Genomic DNA, 20968 nt, shown 5'->3' on the forward strand with positions numbered 1-20968 from the left:
CACTAGACCATGGTGCCTCATAACATTTGAGCTGCTTGTGTCTAGCAAGAAATATAGCACTTAATTTAAAAAATTTGAGAAGCTGTTTTAAAGTGTCATGTTGATATAAGGTATTCCCATCGATTTTAATGGTCTGCATTTTAACTAGACATTTTATTCCAGCAATCCATCAAAAACTGGAAGCGGATGGAACGGAAAAAGTAGAAGGATCCATGACGCAAAAACTGGAGAATGTACTGAACAGTAAGTTTTGTCCTCCCACCAGCAACTATTTATGGACTTCATACTTTATGAAAGCTTTAATATATTTCTTGGAATTTGTTACACAGTAGAAAACAGTAAGTTTTGTCCTGGCATTTATTCTTGCATAGTGATGATTTTTGGGACCTGATGCTGCATCCATTGAAATCCATGGGAACTTTGCCATGAACTTCAATAGGTACAGGATCAGATTTATGGTTAACAGTGGAGAAGAAGGGGAGACTTTTAAGGTAAATATTGTTTTCCTGCTTCTAAAGTGGCAAAGCTTGGTTTTAAAAAGTATACACAAAAACGTTCTGAAAAATAAATGTGTATCTAGGACAATGAGTGAAATTAAATGCATTACCTTAAAGCAGTGGCAGAAGAAAAATAGAGAACTGCCACTGGAAATAGTGTTTACACTAGTAAGATTTATTTACAATACATTTTTTATTTGATATTCAGTCATTCAGACCACAGTGGGACTGGTACGCCTAAGTCATGTAGGCGCTTTTGAAAATTCCATAACCTCTTTCTGTTAAAGTATTCCTCATATTGTATGATTTGAGTTGGGAGAGAGTATTTACATTTCTCTTGCTTGGTACATGCTTCACCAGATCACAAAAGTTACAGTTCCTAATTTTTGGACTTGTGCCAAGATACTTTTACTTTGTTTCACTGTGATTTTTTTCACAGAGGAAGGGATGTTTCCCTTAGTGCTGTATCAATAAGCAGGGAATGACATCCAGATAACTGACTCAGTATCTGAGAGCCTAAATGTGCTGTATGAAATCAGAAAAGTGACATGGAAGCAGATTTTTTTTTTTGGTCAGTATACTCTTGTGTGTGAATACACAATGATAGTGTGGGTAGGGGCGCGGGAATAGTTTTTCAAAAGGGCCTCCACCCAGGCTCTGTAATAGCACATTTCATGTACACTGTTGTACGTGCAGTTTTGCAGGTAGGTTTTTTTTTTTCCCTCGGCTGTGCAAAACCTGGTATTTGCAATTTACTATCTGAACAGTTTGTGTCCACACATCTGTTTTGGTGTTTGGGTTTTTTTTTTTAATACAGGCAAAATGATAGACGTAGGAAAACATAAATGTGCCAAAATTTTAGGCACAACCTACAATGCCATATATTTTACACCTATCCACATGTAAAGTCAGTGCAAGCTTTTTTTCTTTTGACCAAAGTAAGTTTTTAAAATGTAAAAATTGTAAAAGAGCACAGCAGAAGTATCCTGTATTTAGATTAATTCATGTATCCTCTCATGGACTGCTTGTGGCAAACCTAAGATTAACAATAGGTTCTGTGATCATTCTCTGGTTTAGCAAGTGGAGTTGAAATCTGTATGCAAGTAATGCAGTCCATCTTTCGCAAGCAAGCTTTTTAGAATAGCTTGTGCCAGCCACTTCAGAATGGTATTGGCTTTTGCTTTCTTGTGGAAAAGGATTGGTGGCTTTTCTGTCCCTGTGAAGGTGAGCAAGTCATGATGGAAGACGCTGCCAGGGCCTGGGCTTTAAAAAAGAAAGAGAATAATAGCTTATTTGCAGAACATTATATTTACATATAAAATCATGTATTATACCGTGCAAAGGGATGGTTTTAATCAAGAATGATAGCTTAAAAAAATTCAGTATATTTTTAAAAGTTGGTTTCCTTTTATTGGTATGGTATCTACCTGATTGTCATTTTCTTCTGTCCACGTACATTTTTTTATTTCCCAATTTGTCAGAGAAGGAAAACTGATAAGTAGTCAGTACTTTACTTTTTGGTAAGAAGCACTTATGGACAGAGTGTCTGATAGACCTTTCTTAAGTACATTTCTTCAGCATGGGGCTTTATTCGGCACCTATTGAAGTCAATGACAAAAATCCCATTGACTTCAGCATTACAGGCATAAGTCTTTATTCAGAGGTCAAGATGTGAGGATTGTTTGAAGCTTAACCCTTTGGAGAAAAAAATGTGTTTATAAGGTACACCAAATCCTTTTAAACATGAGTCTGCCGAGCAGTCTGAAATATGCCAGTGTTTTTAATGGTTGAGAACACCAGGGGTCTAACGTAACGTTGGAGGTGATGCACTCTTAAGTATCACAGGAGATTTTGTAATAGGTCATAAACAAAGGACAATGATTAACTTTTCAGTTTGTGTAACTAAAAAGATAAACTTTTTCTTGCATAGAAATTTGATATTTCTCAAAAATTAATTAAAAATAACCCACTGAAAAGAAATGCAAGTACATTAAAATTGTGCTGGGGATTAATAAAGCATATTATTTCTTCAAGGAATTGAGTTATGGATTCTTTTAAACTAAAGACCAATATCCATGTGCAATTCTGCAGTTGTTAGTCACCTTATAAAGAAGCTTCCTTTATATGTAAGGGAAAAATGCCTTGTGATTATAACTATAATTACCAGAAAATAATAAATGACTTATTGCTTTACTATTAAATGAATGTATAAGTAAGTTGTGATTTAAAATAAAACAGTGATTCTCTTTATATATATATAAAAATATAATAGATAGGCATTTGGAAAAAATCAAACTTTATCCAGAGTCAGTATTTGTGTCCAGTTAGATATTATGTCGTGGGTTTTTTCTTAATGAATTAAACTATTATACATTAAATCACATGTAGTAGAAACGGCTATCCTGACAAAACAAAGATTTTTACGTCAGGGCTTCGAAATTTCAACAGTTTAAACATTATTTAGATTTAACAATTATTTTACAAAGACTACTTTTAACTTGAGCAGGCCACCCACAGTGTTGACTAGAGAAAATGGCATGCAAGCCACCCAGCGAGACTGATGTAATTTTTTCATCTTTGCTTAAAGTATAGTCACTAGACCAGATAATGTAGACACTTTTTACAGGCAGCAGTATAAAAGGCTAAAAGAGTTCTTCTTTTTCCTTTTGCCTAATTAAAAATAAGTCACAAGTTGAAAAATGTAACTGTTTCACATCCCATACTAATCTTCCTTCATGTAACAGAAATTTAATTATTTTGGGCCAAATAATTATGGGAAACGTTTTAGTAGAAAATGATATAACACTTTGTAGTCTGGGGAAAAAATAATTTTATTCTCTTTAGAATGTATTTTGATTTTAAAATAAATATGAATAGAACAATGTAGACATTCTTATTCCCATAAAATTGTTAACATAGGGCTTGATCTTGCATCCAGTGAAGGGAATGAGATTTTTATTGTTGACTGCAATGCAAACAGGATCAGACCCTTATATAATGGTGTTCCAATAATGAGCTCTGTATAATTGCTTAAATGTGTCTCTAGTTACTATATAGATTCGTTTTTTAAAATGAAGCATTTTAATGCCAAAGATCTAAGGATATCCATTGTAAAAAAAAAAAAAAAAAAAAATTCTTACTGGAATTCAGAAAAGCCCCAACTTGCTTTATATAGCTATAAAGAAAAAAGAAAGAAATCTCCTCCTCCCCCCATCCCCCCCATGCTAGGGAGTTCAACAAGTATAATTTCATTATATTCTGTTCTAAAAAAACCCCAGTCTCTGATGATCGAATAGCCTAAAAGGCATAGATTAACTGTAAAATTTAGATTGGTGGCCAAAACAAACTATAAAATCACCACAGTGAAGTTAAGCACTTGAACTAGGAAAATGTGGTTGTTTTTAATTGTACGTAGGGCTCACCACATTAAAAGGCTGAGTGATCAGCACTGAAATGGTATTTCAGTAAATTGTGATGTGTGCGTAATATAGCTGAACAGAAATCATTAAAGTGTTAATTGGAGTTTATAGAATCAGCATTAATTATTCACTACTTGATAATTAACATCCAGTATTATTTGATAAATAAGATTAGCTATTGAGGAATATATAGTGATCTTATTCTGCAGTGGTTACTTTATTTCCTTTTTTTCTCCCTCCTTTAAAATAGGGGCAAGTAACACTGCAGATACCTTATTCCAAGAAGTGTTGGGTCGCAAAGACAAGGCAGATTCAACAAGAAATGCACTCAATGTCCTTCAGCGTTTTAAGTTTCTTTTTAACCTTCCTCTTAATATTGAAAGGAATATCCAAAAGGTAAAGTGCATTTAAAGAATAAAGTACAAATGTGTTTTTCCCACTGAAATCAATCTGTGATTTTTTTTTTATTGTGACAAATCTCCAATGTTCTTTTATTTTAAAGGGTGATTACGATGTGGTCATTAATGACTATGAAAAAGCTAAGTCACTGTTTGGGAAGACCGAGGTTCAAGTGTTCAAAAAATGTAAGATTTGGGTTCAGTTACTTTGGCTCTCTGCTGTTTTTTAACAGGAAAGATAAAGAACATGTAGCATCGTGAGAAGCCTTATGTGGGCTTCAGCTTCTGTTTATATGGAGGCCTCTTTAGAATTTGGAACAATTACTTTAAACAATATTTCTGGCAAGTTTTCCATCTGAGAGATGCATATTACTTTGTAGTATATATAATAGGAGCTTGCAGCCAGTTTTTTTTAAAAGGCTTAGTATTACTAGATATAAAACAGGTTTCAGTAACTACAGGATACAGCTTAGGGTGTCCCTCGCTTGGCATACTTGTGAAAAAGCTTCAAAGCCAAGGCTTGTATTTTTGTAAAATTATTGTTTACAGAACTCTTTCAGATGTAAATTACAGTAAAGAGTACATATACCTTGCTTGAGTACACAAAGTGATTGTTTTGAATATCTAATTTGAAATTACCAAGTCTAGAAATTTATTAAGAACTAAGATCCAATTCTATATAAAACCCACTTAATAACCTTTTTTTAATTCTTAAAAAAAAAAAAAAACCATTTGAAAAGAAAATGAACAGAGAGCATTGCCACCCATGTGGTGAAATTAGTGACATTGGAAAAACAAAACTAATCCAAATTGAACACAACAGTGAAGTTGTTAAGGAAATATTATATATGGTAGTTGGGGGGGGGGGAGCAGTGGCTGCATATGTAAAAAGACAAGAAATCTAGGTTTTGACTCCTATGTACAGAGAAAATAGTGCAGGCTAGAGTACTGAACATGCTAACAAAGCAACTTTTAAATTTAATCCTCCAAGGAAAACATAATAGTTTGGCGATTATTTGAAGATTCATCTTGTAAGAACTGATGCAATTTAAAAACTTGTTAAAATTAATCAGTTATATCCTAAATCCATGAGATTTTGCTGAGGAAAATATTAAAATTTTCAGTTGACACTTCAGGCAAGAAAGGTATATTGGAATTCTGCATTCCTTTTTTCATAGATTATGCTGAAGTTGAAACACGAATTGAAGCCTTAAGAGAACTTCTTCTGAATAAATTGCTTGAGACTCCATCAACATTACATGATCAAAAACGTTATATAAGGTGATCTTTTACCTAATATCTTTGTCAGATATAGTCTACGTCAGATGCATGTCTGTGCATTTCCTAGATAATGCAATGAATATTTTATTACATTTTAAACACTGATTTTTTTTCTTACAGAATTTGAGATTATCTTTTTCAGCCCAGGACTCAAGTCTATGTAAATAATGGCACTAATAAATGACTCCTCTAGAATGAGAAATTTAATCCCAATTATCGTTCATTAAATGTTTATTAAAAAGCTTTGAAACAAACTTGTATCTATATCAAGATTCTGATAAAAACTATCACTGTATGAATCCAAACTGAAATAGTCTTGAATTTAGAAATACTAAAAAGTGTTAATTTTGATTTCTGTTCAAAATGTTTTACTCTTCAGATTATCGTTTTGGTTCGTTGGCCACTGGTTCATATTCAAAGGAGTAATATTACATGGGCAGATAGATTGATTTGCATAGAAATTCCAAGGGTCAGTGATGTTTTTCTACAACAGCATTTCCAAAGGGGGGAGGATATGCACAAGCTAATGTTGTGCATGCTAGCATGAAAGTGTTTTTGAACTCCTCACACCTGCAGCCTTTTGTCAGTGCTACCCTATTTTGAGTAGGCTCTTAAAGCCTCAGGAGAGGACTTGGGAAGAGCAACAGGCCCTATTCCTCTGCTCCAAACCCACTGACTCCTAGACACTGTGAGTACTGCTACGCAGTCTGCGGAAGCGAGCCTCTCAGCTCAGTTCGACACACTTGGGCTCACGCTACCATGCTAAAAATGTGGTGGCATTGTGGCTTGGGCTGGAACTTGAACTTTGAAGCGGGGGGGGGGGTGGACTTTAGAGCCCACGCTACAGATTCAAAACACTGTCTGCATAGCTATTTTTAGTGTAGTAGTAATAGCCCAAGTCTGTCAACCCTGGCTGGAAGACTTGCTGCCGTGAGCCGTGTAGTCATACCCTCCTCCTTGATACATAGGACAAAAGCCTCACCAGCCGCTTCTTGAGACAGTCTCAAAACCCCAGGACATCCACTGAAGAGAGCTCTGTGTGCACAGAACAAATTGCATGATTGGACTTTTAGGCCCTGATTTAGAAAAATACTTATTAAAGTATTTAACTTTAATCATATGAGCCATTGAAGTCAATAGAACTACTTATGAGGTCAGAGATAGGCATTAGTTGAAATACAGTGCTGAACTGGATCATTAGATCTTAAGTTCTTTCTTACAGTGACCAGTCGTCTTATATCTGAATTGTACCAACACACTTTTTGGGTGCTATATGGATAGTATGTAATTGCTGTGTCAGTGTTTAAAGGAAGGGTCATGGAGCAAAGATGTATATTCCCTCCCCCCTTTTTTTTAAATGATATGTAAAATAGTCTTGAAAGTTTAAAAAAAGTCTTTCCTTAGAAAAAGGAAAGTCATGTTGCTCCCTTTTTGGAGTGCTTCTTTGGAAGATACAGAAATGTGTGTTAGGAGCTTTTTCATGCCCTCATTGAAAGGATGGAAGTGTTGAATCCTGAAGAATGGCCCCACCTACATTAAGGAAACTTAAATAAGCATGTCTACACTGATTGTAGTTACACGTGTGGATGCACTGCATTGGTGCAAAATGGGGCTTACTTCAGTCCTGGTTAATGTGATGTGTTACTAGCTGAAGCTGCACTGGTGCAAGCCCTGCTTGACCACAGTACATCGTGTTTATGTTAGGGGTTTACATGGGTGTAACTATAATGATATGGTTATACCAGTGCAAATTTCCTTAATGTAGATGGAGTAAAAGAGTTTTTTTTTCCCTCCCAAGTGGTCTTAGTCACACAGATATTTAGATAGATAAATAAATAAACCCTAAGACTTTAAAATAGTCTGAATAAAAATCACTTATCCTCAGTAAATCGTTGATACTTTTGATGTTCTCTGCATCCTGAGCATTTCAGAGTCAATGAACTCTGAAACACTGCAAATTATTCCTTCCTCCCTCCGAAAAAATGTCTTAACAAGACGCTAAAAGTGTCAACCCATTTTTATCTCTTTTTGTAGGTCATGTTTTAGACTAATATCTGCATCATACTGTTCAAAATTCCCTCATCTAGTTAATTAAACATTTTTCCCAAAGCCAGCAAAAGCTTTTTTTTAAAGTAGAAATGAGTCAAATGCAGATTCAAGTCTTTTGAAAACTGATGAAGTTAAGCTCATGGTTTATAAATCTTACACAACTGCTCATTTTTAAAGAGTATCTCATCTATCCAAATGATGGGCATGCTTTGACAAAAACAATTTGTTCTACATGTCTCAAGTACCACAGACAGTTCTTAAGAAAGTTGGAATTTTGCAATCATATCAATTAGCATTACTCAGATGTAATAATTTAGCTTTTGTGAAAGGATTATGCACTTTTCAGTACTGCTTACGATCTTAAATCAGTGTATTATTTCATCTGGGGTATCTTGCATTGCTAAATCCATTCTGTGTTTAGGTAGTACAAGAAACTTTGTGGTATACAAAATAGTAGATTTGCTAATACTTAAGCACTTATCTTGAAGCACTTTCAGGCTCCGTTATTCAGCATGCTGCTGTTCTCGTCACATACATTCAAAGGCCTGTACTTTAGTTTCAGAATTGCTGGGCATGAACTTCTAGAGTCTCTATTTGTGCACATACATATGTGAGCACAGCAGCTGATTTTTTTTCTAGATACCTATTGATGTGCTCCCCCTTTTCTAGAAATTTATGGCCTTATTTTCAAAGGAACCTCATCTAGTCTCTATCACACCACACACACATTCTCTCAATCCAGCCCCCCCCATAATGGTTCCTCCTTTAATCTTGAATGTGAATATTAAAGATGAGTAAAGAGATGATAGTACAATTAGATAATAACTAGTGAAAGAAAATACAGTAGATTGGTGCTTATGATGTCAACAATGGTTGCAACAGAAACACTAAGCATTGAACTAAGATCTTGACAGATAATTAAAGAAATAACTTGGTTTCAATTACTTTATTGGAGGAATAACTAAAGCTATATATTAATGTTTTGTTAACTATATATTCTGCCTATTTCTGTTCTTTTCTTTGCTCAGGTAAGGCTTTGTCTCCACTGAATTAGGAAGGGAAACTGCAAAGCTTGTTCTAGTTTTCAGTGTAAATATTTCTCATTTAAAATTCTACTAGTTCTTTAGATTTTTCCTCCTAAGAAGTACAGAAAAGGTTCTTTATGATTAAACTTTGCTGTATTTTAAGTTTTCAGTGTGTCAGGTCAGAGCTGCAATCTCTGGACTTGGTTTTACAGATATCTTTCTGATCTCCATGCTTCTGGGGACCCTGCGTGGCAGTGTATTGGTGCCCAGCACAAATGGATTCTTCAACTCATGCACAACTGCAAAGAGAGCTACGTTAAAGATCAAAAAGGCAAGAATGTTTTTCCAGTTTACAAAAAGTCTTTGGTTTGACACTTAAGGGTTTGACATGGTTTCTTATATTCTATTTGACACAAAAGCAAAGGTTAGAATTAATTATTATAATAACTTTTTACTTTACTTTAGTGGCATTAAATAGTGAAAATATTATTAGGCTTTATCCATTCAGCTAAAGTTAGATCCAACCCTTGAAATATTTCTCCATGTTGAGTTTAATTCATATTGATTTTTAATTGCTGAATACAGATATCTGTTGTCAGAGTATATGCCAATAATGCCTGGATATGTAGGAGACCAGAGCATTGTAGAATACTGAATTTGCACATATATTTTTATTGAGACTCAGTTTAGAGATTGGGAGGTTGGCTGCAACCTGCTACAGTGTCTAGGGCTACATCTTCACTACCCGCCGATAGCAATCGATTGCTCGGGGATCGATATATCGCGTCTCATCTAGACACGATATATCGATCCCTGAACGCGCTTATATCGATTCCGGAACTCCACCAACCCGAACGGAGTTGTGGAGTAGACATGGGGAGCCGCGGACATCGATCCTGCGCCGTGAGGACGGTGAGTAATTTGATTTTAGATACTTCTACTTCAGCTATGTTATTCACGTAGCTGAAGTTGCGTATCTGAGATCGATTTTCCCCCATAATGTAGACCAGCCCTAAATATCCATTTTACTCAGTTTTACCAACAGGTTCATCAGCTACTCAGTGATCTTCATTTTCACTGGTGTTGCTACTGGAAGTATTGCTTGTGTATATATAGTGCTTCCAGGAGTTTCATCACCACATTTAACCAATTAACATGGTCTGTTTATAATAATACTCTTTCCAGAAAAACTAGTCATTAGCCTGATATTGCAGGGTGTGAAGCCAAAGGAAATGGTGCCACACTTTGATTTGACTTGGAAAATTAACTATTGTCGAAATTTAATATCCATATAGTCATTTGGATCCATCCAACTATTGAATAGTATCTTTTTTCACTTAAAAAGTAAATAAGATACTAATCAAGGTAAGTGTATCAACGTCTGTCCCTCTTCTGGGCAGAAAGATAACTCCCATATTAATGTTACTCCATGTGTATCCCAAACCAAAGGTATCTCTTCTTTGGAACCACAAGAATTCCATTGAACTGTATCCATTGTAGAAGTGCTCCACAGAACCGGTATAGGACTCTTAGATGTGTTTCTCCTTCCAAAGAGGTTACCAGGCGAGATAAAGGGTTCAGCAGATACTTAAAGTATTGAACATGGTGAAGATAGTAGACTCATGAATTGATGAGATCTGATTAGAACATGCACAGCATATACCTTTAGCATTGGTCCACCCTAGCGGATGATACTGTGTGCCACTATGCCAGCAGTGATAGCAGGGGAGATTTTCATTCAGGAATACACCAATTTAGGTGCAAAAAATAAACAAAGTAACAAGATCCACATAAAAAGATATCTGTAGGCTTTCTTTTTCTCATCTCACCTGAGGGCTTATTGAGAGCAGTCATCCCATAGCTTCTTACCCAGAGAAATAAAACAGGAAGATAATGAGGTTGAGACTATTTTTTTCTGATGCTGTCTAGAACAGTGTTTCTCAATGATCGGCCTTTGGACCTGAGATCTGTCTGACACAGTTTAGGAATTCAGCAAGCCGATCCCTGGTGTCAAAAAGGCTAAGAAACACTGGCTTGGAAGACATAAAGATATGTTTAATTAAAATTAATAGAAATGTGTTTCCACATTTTCTAGCTTGCCTCAACAATCTCAACCTATGTATAACACTACTCCTTACTCCTTATTATTTGAATTGTTAAGGTGTGGGACTTAGAGCAATTCACCCCCATCCCAATGTTAATATTAAACAGTTTATTGTGTTAGCAGCCTTTCTGGGAACCAAATAGGAGGAATTTATGTAACTTTAGTCTGCAGAGCACATACTTTTATATATGGATGGAACAAGCAATACATATATACATCCATATACTAAATGAGCTTAAATGAATGTGATCAGAGATGTAAAATAGATTAAAACACACTATAATAAATATGTCTTTCAAGCAGGAAGTGTGTCTTTCCAGTCTAGGTGTAAAATTGGTATGAAACTGAGAAATCTAATTAACCTATAGAAATAGAAACAAGGCTTTTGACAGAAGAAAGTTATTTATATTTATACTGCATTCAGAGGCCATTTCGTAAGTGAAGTTGGTAACAGATTTTCAGACTGCAGTCTTCTATTAAAAGCTCCCTTTTCCAAGAAAGATTCTTTTGTATATCAAGTATTTGGCAGCAGAGGTGGGTCATAAGGTTGATATTCTCTTGAACACTGTATTAGATCTTTCTCAAGGTTTCAGTTTTTAACAGGCATAGCATGCACTTACCCTAGTAGATGGTGCTCTTCATATTGTAAACATTGGGATACAGAGCTGAAGATTACTGCTGCACCTTAAGCACACCAGCATTAATCATTGGCTATTCCAGACTGTTGTCCCACTGACTGATTATACAACACAAATTTGATACGTAGATTTAAATTGAATCAGGACTGCCTATGTTAAAACTCCAATAAAGATACCTCAAGTACCAGTAGGAGATGGACAGAGAAACAGTGTGTGTATGATGTATTTCCCAACTTTTTAGTGAGTTAGCGTCACAAGCAATTTGCAGCTAAACTGTATCTGTTTCAAAGCAGACCAGTGCTCTGAATTGTTATGCATGAAGAATTTTCTATTGCCTTAATACAAGTCTAATTCATCTCTTAAATTCCTGGGAAACAGGTCCAAAATTAGACCAAAGTCTTTGCTTTTCCTGCCAGGAAAACCTTTGGTTAACGCCCCTCTGGCATCCCCAAACAGGATTTTTAGAGGTGATCATCAAAGCTGGTTGGTTTTTTTCTTTGTTTGTTGGTTTGAGGTTTTTTTGGCAAGTTGTGGTGTATGTGGGAGAAATAGTCTAACACTACAATTAATTGCTAAATGCCCCGTTTAACAAGGATAATCAAGATATTTAGCATGTCAGTTATTCTATGACCTGCCCACAATGGGGATTTTTCCTATTTCAACTATTGGTGATCAACCACAAGTGTATCTGAGCCAATAAAAACCTGTAGTGCATGGACAGTGTCACCTGCTATAAGAGCTCCTCGTGTGTAAATACTGGATTTGCCTGTCAGCACTAGGGAATTCAGTGGTGCAGCTACACCAGCCAGGCCACTGGTGGCTGTAATCAGGACAAGGATTATATTTACTTCCCCACTATGCATGTTTTTTTCTTTTTAAATTTCCCTGGAGTTGCCGTGACAGTCTACCCTGCTGTCAATTATCTGACTCTCAAAGCCTCTGCTAAGCATAATTAGAGAAGGAACTTAGTCAGTATAGATGCTCATGTAGTTGACTTTTTTATTGTATGCTGTAGTTTAAATAGATATTTAAATATTATTTTGTATCTCAAATGAGAGTGGAGGATTCACAACAGTACCATCAGAAAAAAAAATTCTCTTTACTTGGGCCACTGCTGGACAAGCTGCATCCTATAGTAATGGTTAGTGGTAGCTAGCACGTGCTAGAATTCTGAGCCACCATAGCAGAGCGCAGAGCTTGCAAATGCAATTTGGAAGTGCTGAAAGAGGGAAAAGATGGCAAGCTTAGAATACTAATAGGTCCTGAAGTTTACTCCTGGAATTTGTAAGTAGGGCTAATTAGAAGTCCTACGTATTTCAAATGTTCTCTGCTCTGTGCTCAAATTGTGAATTTATGTATTTTACTGTCCCATTGAAATTGAAAGTTATGTCAGGATCTGAACTGTGTAAAACTACACCTCTACCCTAATATAACGCTGTCCTCGGGAGCCAAAAAATCTTACCACGTTATAGGTGAAACCACGTTATATCGAACTTGCTTTGATCCACCAGAGCACACAGCCCTGCCTCCCCGGAGCACTGCTTTACTGTGTTATATCCGAATTTGTTTTATATCGGGTTGTGTTATATCGGAGTAGAAGTGTATTTGTCAGCCTGATGTGGATGAAGAAGCTAACAACTGAAATAGCAAATCAGTTGTAATAATTAAAGAAATCTTTTGATGGGAGAGTCCAGGCTCCATACAAACTATGCAAATCTGGTGATTAGATAAATGGTTGTGTTTATTTTCTGAGGGTGGAGATAAGGGGAACAATGAGGGAAAGAGAATCTTAACAAAATATGTGGGGGGAGGTGAGATTTCTAAAGTACTTGGGTGCATTTTTGAGTTCATTTCTCAGAAATGATATTCAGATGGAGAACAAGAACATAAATAAATCCATGCAAATTAATGGAGTAATCTTTCATGGCTGGCACCAGCACCAGTGCAACCTAAACAGCAGCTTTTACAGAGCTGAGAAGCAGATTACAGGAGGAAATTCTCTGCTCCCTCTCCAACACTGAAAAGACCAGAACCAGTGCCCTCTATCTCAGTTGAGGAGCAATTCTAGATGTACGAGACAATGATCCTTATCCCAAACTGAACCCAACAATGATATTCATTCCCACCAGCTGATAGACCATCGTGTCTACTACCAACAGGTAAGACAGTTCTTGGAGATCAGAACTTCCCCTTTGCTCTCAAACCAAAGTGAGCTTGCCAACCACCCATCCTTCTATTTCAAGGAACCACAATTCTCATCATCCTATGTTCCCCCAACACTGATCAGATGATAATCCTCAAGCATAATTGATGGAGTGGATAACAGACATCGCATTAAGTCCAGACACATCTCCGGCCACATCACCAATGTTTACAGAAGACCTGTGTTTGATGAGGTATGCAGGCAGAAGCTAGCATAGGTAGTACAAGAAATTATTAGAATCCAACATAAAAGCTTAACAGTGTAACAGTGGCTGAGACCAAGAGACTACCTTCCTCTTCAGCATGCACTCTGAAAAATACTAGGCCATGGAACTTTTCCAGATGGTGAGCTACATACTCCAGATTATCTTTGTCCAGCTGCAGACCCTAGTACAATTACAAGGCCCCATGACTCTCATTAACAGAGTTTTGTACAGCTGTGGAAACAGAGTTTCTGAAAGCTCAGAGAGATGTCCACATCATCAGGTGTAAGGTGTATCCATGTTTTTAATGACTAGTGGATTGAAGTGAAAGTCACTTTTTGCTTACTGTTGAACTGAGACTGTCAATGCCTCCATCAGAAGAGGAAAATCTACTGATCACCTTGAAAACATGGAATAACCCAATTTGGTACTCAAGAATCCAACAAATGAATAGGAGGATAGATATTCAGGCACTTTTGAAAATTTCCCTAAGCATCTTTAGGCACCTAAAGACCTTTGACAATCTGGCCCTAAGTGACTTGCCCATCATTATGAGGCAAGTGTGTCGCAGAGCACTTACTTGAACCCAGCTCTCACAGATCCTGGGTTAATGGCATAACCACTGGATTGTTCTTCTTCTCACCTAATGCCCAAAAACAAATTCAACCTCTTCCAATATGTTTCAGAGATGAGATGTAAACATAGAACTATGCTCCTGCTAATACCTTCTAGACTCATTAGGAACTTTTGGCCCCGTTGCCCAGCAGGGTCGTCTTACCTGCTTGTGAAGTCACTTGTTCCTCTGACAGATTTGAACTTAAATTAACCTTCTGGGCAGTCAAAGAACATATTTTTTCGTAGGCTTTTGGGAAGGGGTGATGGTTGGAGATGGTTGGATTTTTTTGTTATCTTCATGATATTTGCTAGTGAAAAATTCTCTCTCTGAAGGTGGGATCAGCAGTCCTTTATATTTGTATTTTTTATTTTACATTTATGGAACAATTGCCCGGAGCATTGGATGGACCCCTTTTATAAATCTAAATAAATACTTGCAGCACTGCATCAGACCCGTGATTTGTCGAAGGGTAATTGTAGGTAGACCCAAAGTCCCTTCCCTCAATTAGTTCATAGGCTTATCCTCCCCAAAGAAGAGTCTCCAAAATAGAGAGAAATAGAATTCTGGGAGGCTTTTAATTGCTATTTGAATTTAAAGCCTGTCTTGTGAACAGCACTGCGATATCTTAATGTCTGCTCAAAGCAGACAGGACTTGAACGGCACCTGAATGGTAAACTGTATAGTACTCAATTTTTCACTTTGGGATGAATAGTCTGAGTTGATCCTGCTGTGATTTGGAGGAGTCCAGGTATTTTCAAACCTGATGCTTAGACACCTTAGTTATCCCCTGCAGCTAAAACAATTTATTTAAATGTATTTGGCCACTCCTTTACCATTTGGCACTTTTTTTTGTTTTTTCGATACTCTTTTAGGCTTCTCACAGTCAAACTTGCTGTAGTACAGGAAACATAAGGGATATAATGAAGTAAAGTAGCAGGCAAATAAATAAGCTTTAGTTTAAAATATGCCGTGGGGCACCAGGAACAGTGCCAAAATACAGTGAGTACTGGGATTTCTAAAGTGAATATGAGGGAAAGAAACCATAGAGATTAAGAATATTTTCTATGTGTCTGCTAGTTATTGCTGGAGCTTTGCTATTAGTTATGCGGCTCTTGACTGTAGCTAATATCTTCGTTTATCAAAATATCTTCACATAAGATGTTGTTCAGTATTGGAGCAAAGATATAATCATTTTTCAAACCCCTAAAATAGAGTCTTATGGAAATGCTCAGACAATTATAGCGTGAACTGCCTGCTGCAATATGGGGGGCATGGTTGGTATGTAGATCCTGTCTACATTGTGTGTTACTTTTTTAACAAAGTAAACACTTGTATCTATCTTAAAACAGAATAATGTATCACGTTTAATCAATTTTTTTAATGCTAAAATTGTATCATTTTGGCAGCACTTTTAGTATGGTGCTCAACTGTGGATGCTGTCTTAAGGATATATGTTTTCTTTTGATGCCAGAATACAGCAGCTGTACATAGTGTGAAGGAAGGAGGCAGATGCTTAGACCACTTTGCTCTTTCTTCTGTACCATGCTAGAATTCTATTCACCTTGCAATGAATGATCTATCTTTGTTAGAGCAGACAGGCCAGCAAGGATTGTGTCAAAAGGGTCTTTTCAATTTGTTATCCTAGCAGCTGGTTCTCTTCTATTGCCTTCACTTATTGTACATCTGGAAGAAGACTTCTTGCAGCTGGGAGCCATTTCATGTCTAAACCACATCCCCTGTCCGTCGCAGAAATACTCTTTTCACAGTGAATGTTCAGCAAAACTCATAACAAGCTATTAATTAATAAATTAAAATATTAATCATTACAGAGTTTGACATTGGGCTGTTGTTTTTGTTTTGTTTTTATTATTACCTGTTAGTCTGCTGTTCACACTTTCTGCGGATATCTTACGGGGGGAGGGGAGTGTTCCTTTATATGTCAGTTTTTAAATTGTTTAAACCTATGTCACAGGCAGTAAAGGTCTGACAATAAAAAGAAACACAATTTGATCAAGGCGAACATTTACAAACTGGGGTGAAATGCTGGCCAGATTGAAATCAATGGTAAAAGTCCTATTGGCTTCAGTTGCTAAATTTCCCCCAGTGCCAAAATTAGTCTCCTAAATCCTTATTTAGGTGACTAAATAAAAGTGGGCTGACTGTCAAAGATGCCGAAAACTTCAGCTCCACTAAAATAGACCAGTAAAAACAAAGGCACTTTTATGTAAGTGCCTAACTTTCTAGGTACTGAGTTTTGAAAATGAAAAATATTTGTGAAGTTCTTATTTGTTATGCCAAATCTGTTTTCTTTCTGTAGACAAATTGCTGTTTTAAATATAAAACCTTTTTGCAGCATTTGTTTTTAAACATATTCCAGAAGTATCAGTAATTGTGATGTAGGAGAACTCCAGTCTACTAACTGCTAGGTTTTCTTGTTTTGTTTGAATGGACTGTTTTGTATTTTTACTTACTGACCATGTGAAATCTGTCATAATTCTAAATATATATGAGAGAGTATTGAGAGCAAACAAAACAGAGTAACTTATCTCTGGAAACAGGTTAATTTTAAGGGAATTCGTAGTACTCCCTTAATTTCTTGCCTCAGCAAATTGAAATTCTTCTGTGCGGTGTGCTTGAAAGGAATCCTATCCTAGTTGTGTCAGTGCAGGCTCCAGGCACTGCATGTTTGGTCAACAAGCAACAGTGGGTGGTCGGGCTGTAGCACAGGACAAGGGCCCGCTGTGCACAGGAAAAAATGTTCAAAGGTGTTTAAGGGTGGTAAGGAAGTCTGCCGCTCTTCAGAGAGTCCGGAGGCTATAGATCAGTATACCCTCACACTGTTGTGGCCTGTGAGAAAGCTCACTATAAGAGACATAAAGGATGAGAAAATACAGTAACTATATTCACCTAGTTACACATGTGCAGAGCCCTCTTAAATTTTACACATATGCATACCATATATACAGTAGTCTGTTTAAGTACAGTCTGGCATTTTGGCTTATAAAGGAAAATTGTAATTCTTCAGACTGAAAAATTACTAAAACTGAGCTGTAACATGTCTCATTAGAAGTTGCTTTTTCAATCCAAGGAGAAATAATATTCCTCAATAGAGCCAAACTTCAATCAATACCTCTTCTGAAATCCTTTTAAAGAATTTTAATTGAATTTTACTTGAATGACATGCTAGGTACAGTTTGATGCAGAAATGAGGCCCCATTTAAAGGTAGCTCAGAGACAAAATGTCATTGTTATAAAGAAAAAGAACAAATAAAGTTAAGGAACAGAGAATTTTACGGAACAGATGTATGCTGCAGAATAGTTTCACAAATAAGTTTTAAAATACGGAAATTAAGTCATTGTTTACAGGGTTTAAATTGTTGACCAGTTTGTAAACTACAGCAAAACTACTTTTTAAGTATATTGCCTCTGAAGCGTCAGTGAATTTACACATAGTAACATGCTGGATATACAGTATATATGCATAATCCATAGTGCATACTGTATGTAAATATGTTTATATAGCATACGTATATGTTAATGTAGAGAGAGAAAATTCTAGTCCCAGTTATAGGAGCTTGCACAGAAGACTATATTCATAATTACTTACTATACAGTAACTGTAAGCCTAAGTGTAGTAGATGTCCTCACAAGACATACAGTTGCTTTAAATGCAAGGGCCTGATTTTGAGAGGTGCTGAGCACAGACAGAGTGTGTGTAAATCTCAAATGTAATTATTCTAATATTAATATTTTATGCCACGTTATCACTGTAAATATATGTGATGTAAAATACATATTATAGTGTATTTTATATTAAAATAGTATAGGAAAATATTAAAAAGTGACTTTAAAATCCTGGAGCAATGAATATAAAAATCTTCAGTTACAAATTCTGCTTTATTTGATCTTTTCATGGTTTTACAGTTGTAGATATAAAAAATCACATTTAATTACATTTGCAGTCTGTTAGCGTGGTTGGGGAGAATGTAGTAAATTTTAATTTAAATATTTATTTTTCTGCTTTCTTTAGTTAAATATACACTTTGGCACTGTAGTCACTGACAAATATGCTCTACACAGATACTGTGTTTGGGAACAAAATATTTCTGTGCCATCAAAGATGTGATTGTATGTCAGGAGTGTGTATTTATGCTGCATGTATACTATCTTAAAACCTATTCCTGCAATGTGAAGCCCTTAATTTCTTGAAACTCAAACATAAGATGCTAAGAATCTCAGGTTAAAAATTCTAGAATGTGTGTGAAAAAAGTAAACTTGTAATCACGGTAATATCTTTTGGGGTTTTAAATGTTTACTGAACATCAATATCTCCATTCCATAGTTTGCTTTTAAAATAATCTATTGTGTTATATTCCATGGCTAACCTAGTACTTGTGCTCCTAGAGAGGAGGAGTTGAATATGTGAGAAAACTTGTTTGTAAGTTAACTTCCACTTTTCAAGATTTATGTTTAGTATGCAGTCTTCAAGCGCTATCTTCTGGTCAGTTCAGAGCAAGATCGGCTTTGCTAATGTACTCCAGATGTTTATAGTCCTGGAGGTATATGTGCTGCTGTTGTTCCCTGCTGCTCTGTTATACTTGCTTATAATGTCAGACAACCAATTAAGAAATTAGTTCATGTTAAATTTTCTTTTTCTGGTACTACCGCAACCTGATGATGTGGTTTCTAGTGGAACAAGAGAGTATTCTTTACACTGTCTTCTGTTGGTGAATAAATAAATCGTTTGAGTTTTTGTAGTCTATCAGTGGCAATAGAATTTTACAACTTTCAGCCATATCTGTGTAATATTGGGCACACTATTATAAGTGAACTTACCTAAAGATCATTTTGTAAATGGTCTATTTTTCTTAAATAATTATGCTAATTGAATAGGCGCTGTCTCACATTTACAAGGTATGTGGATGGTGAGGGCAGGAAATCTATTTCAATATATTAAAACATGATATTTTCACTTTCTCCTGTATGTGAAAAAGTGGTTTGTGTGCTAGAGAAAACAATGCTAATTTTAAAAATATATTAAAAAGCACATTTAACTGGAAATATTTATGCCAACTAAATAACTTTGAATTGTCTTACCACCTTCTTCTTGACCTTACAGAAAATTTGCATTTTATTTGTTTGAATCCTAAAAGTAGAGTCAATGGAAAAGCTTATATTGATACCAAAGAATTATGTTAAGCTTTTTGAATTTCACAACGTCTTCTGTGCTATAGCCTTCCTCTTTGGCCTTAGGGAAAAATGTATTACATAATTTGTACTTATCCCTTTATATTGTATGGGTTTTCATTCTGTGTGAGAGAGTAAATTCACTCCATTCAGATTATTCAATTCCACAAATGTTGCTAAAATGTTATTACAGATGTTAAGGTATTCTAAAATTAGAACATTTGAGTGTGCTGTTTAAAAAAATAATAGGCATATAAGTTGTGAATGCAAAAAATTGCATATCCAGGCACAGATCTCTTTTGCCTGTGCAATTGCATATTTTACATGCACGATTAACTGTTTGCATTTACATTGTATGTGCCTATTTTTAAAATCTTTGCCCTTGTACATTTTCCTTGCCAATTATTCCATATATTGTGATGAATTTTTTTAAACAAACTCTCATATTCAAATGTACCATGGAACTATAGATTTTACTACTATATGTAATACACCTGTATCACTGCTACAATGTCTATATTGTTGAAAGTGGATAAATTAGGGTAAAGAATCCACAAAGTTGAATTAATCTAAGTGAAATACAAATTAAATGCAAAACAGTGTAATAAAGCAATGTGGAGGTACCATAGGTAAGATCACAAAGTCAGGGAATGTAAAAAGTTTAATGTTCCATTACCAATGTAAATCTTCTGTGTAGCAAATGCTATTCATTTTTAGGTATACATTTTATCACTAAACAGCAATATATTATCTTTTTGTGTTTAGCATGGGATCCTGCAATGAGCTTTGCCCCCAATGCATAGCCTCATTGAAGAGACCGAAGAGTTCTCTCTTTTCAGAGCTCATTGCAGGATTAGATCCCTAATCACTAAATAAATAAATACCAGGAATCTGTGTTGCCAACTCTACTGATTTTTATTATGAGTCATACTTGATTTTGTATCTGTTTTAAAGCTGCAGCTTCTGGAGTCAAGTGATTATATGAGAATCTCAGGACAGGACACTGGACATGTTGGATCCCTCACTTGAGCAGATATGGCAATTCACATGTGCCTGTGTAATTCTTGAGAATCTGAAAGTGAAAAGGGTTTTGAAATTGCACATGAAGCTGATTCTTATTTTCATTTTCCAAGCTGAGAGAAACGGGAAAAAAAGTACCAAAGAGCAATAAAAGTAAAAAATAGATTACATTTTTTTGCAGTCTTATAATATATTAAGAGGATGCCAGTAACATTGGGTATGGCTACACCGCAGTTAGGAAGCATGATTCCCAGTGTGGGTAGACAAACTAGTGTTAACTTCACTTGATCAAGCATGCTAAAAATAGCAGTGTGGATGTTGCAGTTTGG

The 20968-nt window shown here is 35.8% G+C and overlaps 1 protein-coding gene across 7 annotated transcripts in view; it reads left to right on the plus strand.

The window, feature by feature from the left end:
* The window catches only part of EXOC2 (exocyst complex component 2), a 194434-nt gene that overhangs the window by 74394 nt on the left and 99072 nt on the right, over window positions 1–20968 (plus strand). For all 7 annotated transcript variants that reach the window (XM_030552298.1, XM_030552297.1, XM_030552295.1 and 4 more), the window contains 5 exons: window positions 163–243; window positions 4167–4312; window positions 4419–4500; window positions 5493–5595; window positions 8882–9000. In XM_030552298.1, coding sequence (XP_030408158.1) covers window positions 163–243; window positions 4167–4312; window positions 4419–4500; window positions 5493–5595; window positions 8882–9000 — 531 coding nt within the window. The remainder of the gene's footprint in view (window positions 1–162; window positions 244–4166; window positions 4313–4418; window positions 4501–5492; window positions 5596–8881; window positions 9001–20968) is intronic.

This window comes from Gopherus evgoodei, chromosome 2 (assembly GCF_007399415.2).
Source record: "Gopherus evgoodei ecotype Sinaloan lineage chromosome 2, rGopEvg1_v1.p, whole genome shotgun sequence".
NCBI classification, from domain to species: domain Eukaryota; kingdom Metazoa; phylum Chordata; order Testudines; family Testudinidae; genus Gopherus; species Gopherus evgoodei.